Source organism: Lutjanus erythropterus, chromosome 2 (genome assembly GCF_056507025.1).
Source record: "Lutjanus erythropterus isolate fLutEry1 chromosome 2, fLutEry1.hap2, whole genome shotgun sequence".
Lineage (NCBI taxonomy): Eukaryota > Metazoa > Chordata > Actinopteri > Lutjaniformes > Lutjanidae > Lutjanus > Lutjanus erythropterus.
In genome coordinates this window covers 48,983,707-48,986,206 of record NC_139318.1, presented here as the reverse complement: position 1 = coordinate 48,986,206, position 2,500 = coordinate 48,983,707, and the positions used below count along the sequence as shown (strand labels likewise).

Sequence of the window (2,500 nt, the reverse complement as noted above, 5' to 3'; positions counted from 1 at the left end):
CAGTAAACACAGTTTGTCTGTTGAATCGACCACAGGTCACAGTGACGAACTTCAGTCACAAATCAGCAGATGTGTTGAAGAAATTTAAGCTCTGTAGGACGTACAGCTGATTTTTACAAGGTTGGATTGTCAAACCAACCTGATCAATGAATCAGAATTCCTTTGATAAGTTTAGATCAAAGTCTGTAGATGATGCTGATTGGCCCGACGGTCTGAGAGGAGTTCACAGAACAGGTTTTTGATAAAACTGAGGAAAAGCCATAAAAGTCGATCTTTGTAAAGTAGAAGACTAATTGAGAAAAATGCAGATTAATGAAATGATTTAAATGTCAAAAGAATTTTGAGTCTAGGCTGAGACATTTTCAAGATACTTGTCAAAAAGTAAACCTGATTGTTACAGCGCCACCTTGAGGTCAGTAAGCGTCATATTTGTTGCCTGAGTAGTGGGATGGATCAGAAACCCACCTGCTAATTTTGGTGAAAATTTGTCTCAGTTTTTACTGCGCAAAGAATTTTAACTGAGAAAAATAAGAAGAAGAAGAAAGAAAGAAAGAAAGAAAGAAAAAATAAGGAAGAATAAACAAACAAAGACAACAGGAGTAGTGTTACTCTTTTAATGGTCCTCCACAGTTTCTTATCATAAAGACTTTCAGGACATTTTTGGGGTTAATCGGCTTCCATAGAAACCAGCCGACCTCAGTCTTGTTTTTGCTTTCGCGTTTTTGCCAAGTAACGAGCCTTATTTTGTCCCACCTGGCTCTCCGTACCGTGAGAGGCGTTAACAAGAAGAGGAGACTGTTGTGGTAGAAATGAGCCTTTAACTGAACAACAGACACATCTGATCTGAATCAAAGCGAACAGGAGAATTAACTACAGACCGGAGGAACAGACCGGAGGGTGAGACCTGCTGTCTGTTAGCTGTTCGCTGCTAGCTGTTAGCTGTTAGCAGAACAGTGTGTTTGTGTCAGTGAGCCGTTAGCCAGTCAGCTAACACTGACATGTAGACCTGCAGTGGAGCTGAGCTGTGATATGAGCTGTCACAGACGCGTCTTTAGTGCGTCTTTAATGTGACAGAACCGACACAGACTTCAGCTGAACTGGTTTTATAGAAATAATGATTATTTTTGGTGCAGGAGTTAGCTAACGGCAGCTAGCTAACAGGCTACACTGGTTTGATTTGGCTTCTGTGGCGAATTCATGACGCTGTGAGTTAACCTGAGACACACAGTGGAGGTACTCACTGCTTCATGTAATCAGAGTAACAGCAGTAAAAGTACTCAAGTACTGAACGCCATGTTGTAATATTTAATTCGTTTGTTTATTTCACATCAGCGTTTTAAACTGGAACTTTTCCCTGGTGAGTTCATCCAGAAGAGACAGAATACTAAAACCTCTCACTCATAAAATACAATGTAATAAATAAGACACACACTAAAATCATATTATTCACCAGGCATTTTGATAATCGATTAATTCTCTGATTTCAGCTTCTTAAATGTGAATATTTATTTCTGGTTTCTTTGCTCTTCTTTGACAGTAAACTGAATATCTTTGAGTTGAGGATAACTGAACCTGTTTTCACAGGTTTGGACCTACGTTTCATTTCAAGATTGTGACCGGATCAATTTTTCACTTTTGTTTTCTGATATTTGTGTTCTGATGTAGGGAGTAAAAGTACTCAGTTAAAGTACAGACACCTGAAAACTCTACTGAAGTACAGTAACTAAGTATTTGTACTTTGAGTGATATCTGGGTTGAGCTCTCTACACAAGTATTCTAGTATTCTAGCAGTAAAAGTATTTTCAGCTTCATGTAATCAGAGTTTCAGCAGTGAAAGTACAGGAGTATTTTCAGGTTGGTCGTTGTTCTCCTGTTTGTGGTTCAGAGATGGTGAATAACTGTTGAATATTCTCCCTGTGGGTTCCTCAGCAGGTGACTCCAGGTGACTCCAGGTAACTCCAGGTGAATCCAGGTGACTCCAGGTGACTCCAGGTGAATCCAGGTGAATCCAGGCAGACAGGATGAGCTCTAAAGGGGGCGGCACCGCTCTGACCCGCCGCAACTACAGACTGTCTTCAGACACAGACAAACCCAGAGCCACAGGTACAGGACTGTGTGGGACTGATGTGTTTGAAACAGGGCCGAAGGATAGAAGGATATCGTTAAAAAAACATGTTGAGATTATTTTTGACATAAATTGTTAATTTAAATATTCTGTCTGAACTATATGCTCACCTCTCCAACCAATGAAAAAGATAATAATTAATCAATAATTATTTTCTTCAGATACCAAACACACGTTTTCTTCTCATTTGAATTTTTTCTGGGTTCCTTTTGTGCCATTTTTTAAGTTTAAGTTTTCTTATTCAACAAAACAGACAAAAGAAAAGCAGATGAGGTGCAAATCCTGCCATTTCTACACTATTGATTAACAATAGATGAATTCACTTTCAATTGGTTATAGTCTTAACAGCGATTGATTGATTAATGATTAATGATT

General features: G+C 38.9%; 1 protein-coding gene across 1 annotated transcript in view; it reads left to right on the top strand.

The window, feature by feature from the left end:
- Positions 1-758: 758 nt before the first annotated feature.
- Positions 759-2,500, top strand: part of rnf123 (ring finger protein 123) — a 136,061-nt gene continuing 134,319 nt past the window's right edge. The window contains exons 1-2 of the mRNA XM_084742207.1: positions 759-897; positions 1,930-2,103. Coding sequence (XP_084598333.1) covers positions 2,022-2,103 — 82 coding nt within the window. The 5' untranslated portion in view covers positions 759-897; positions 1,930-2,021. The remainder of the gene's footprint in view (positions 898-1,929; positions 2,104-2,500) is intronic.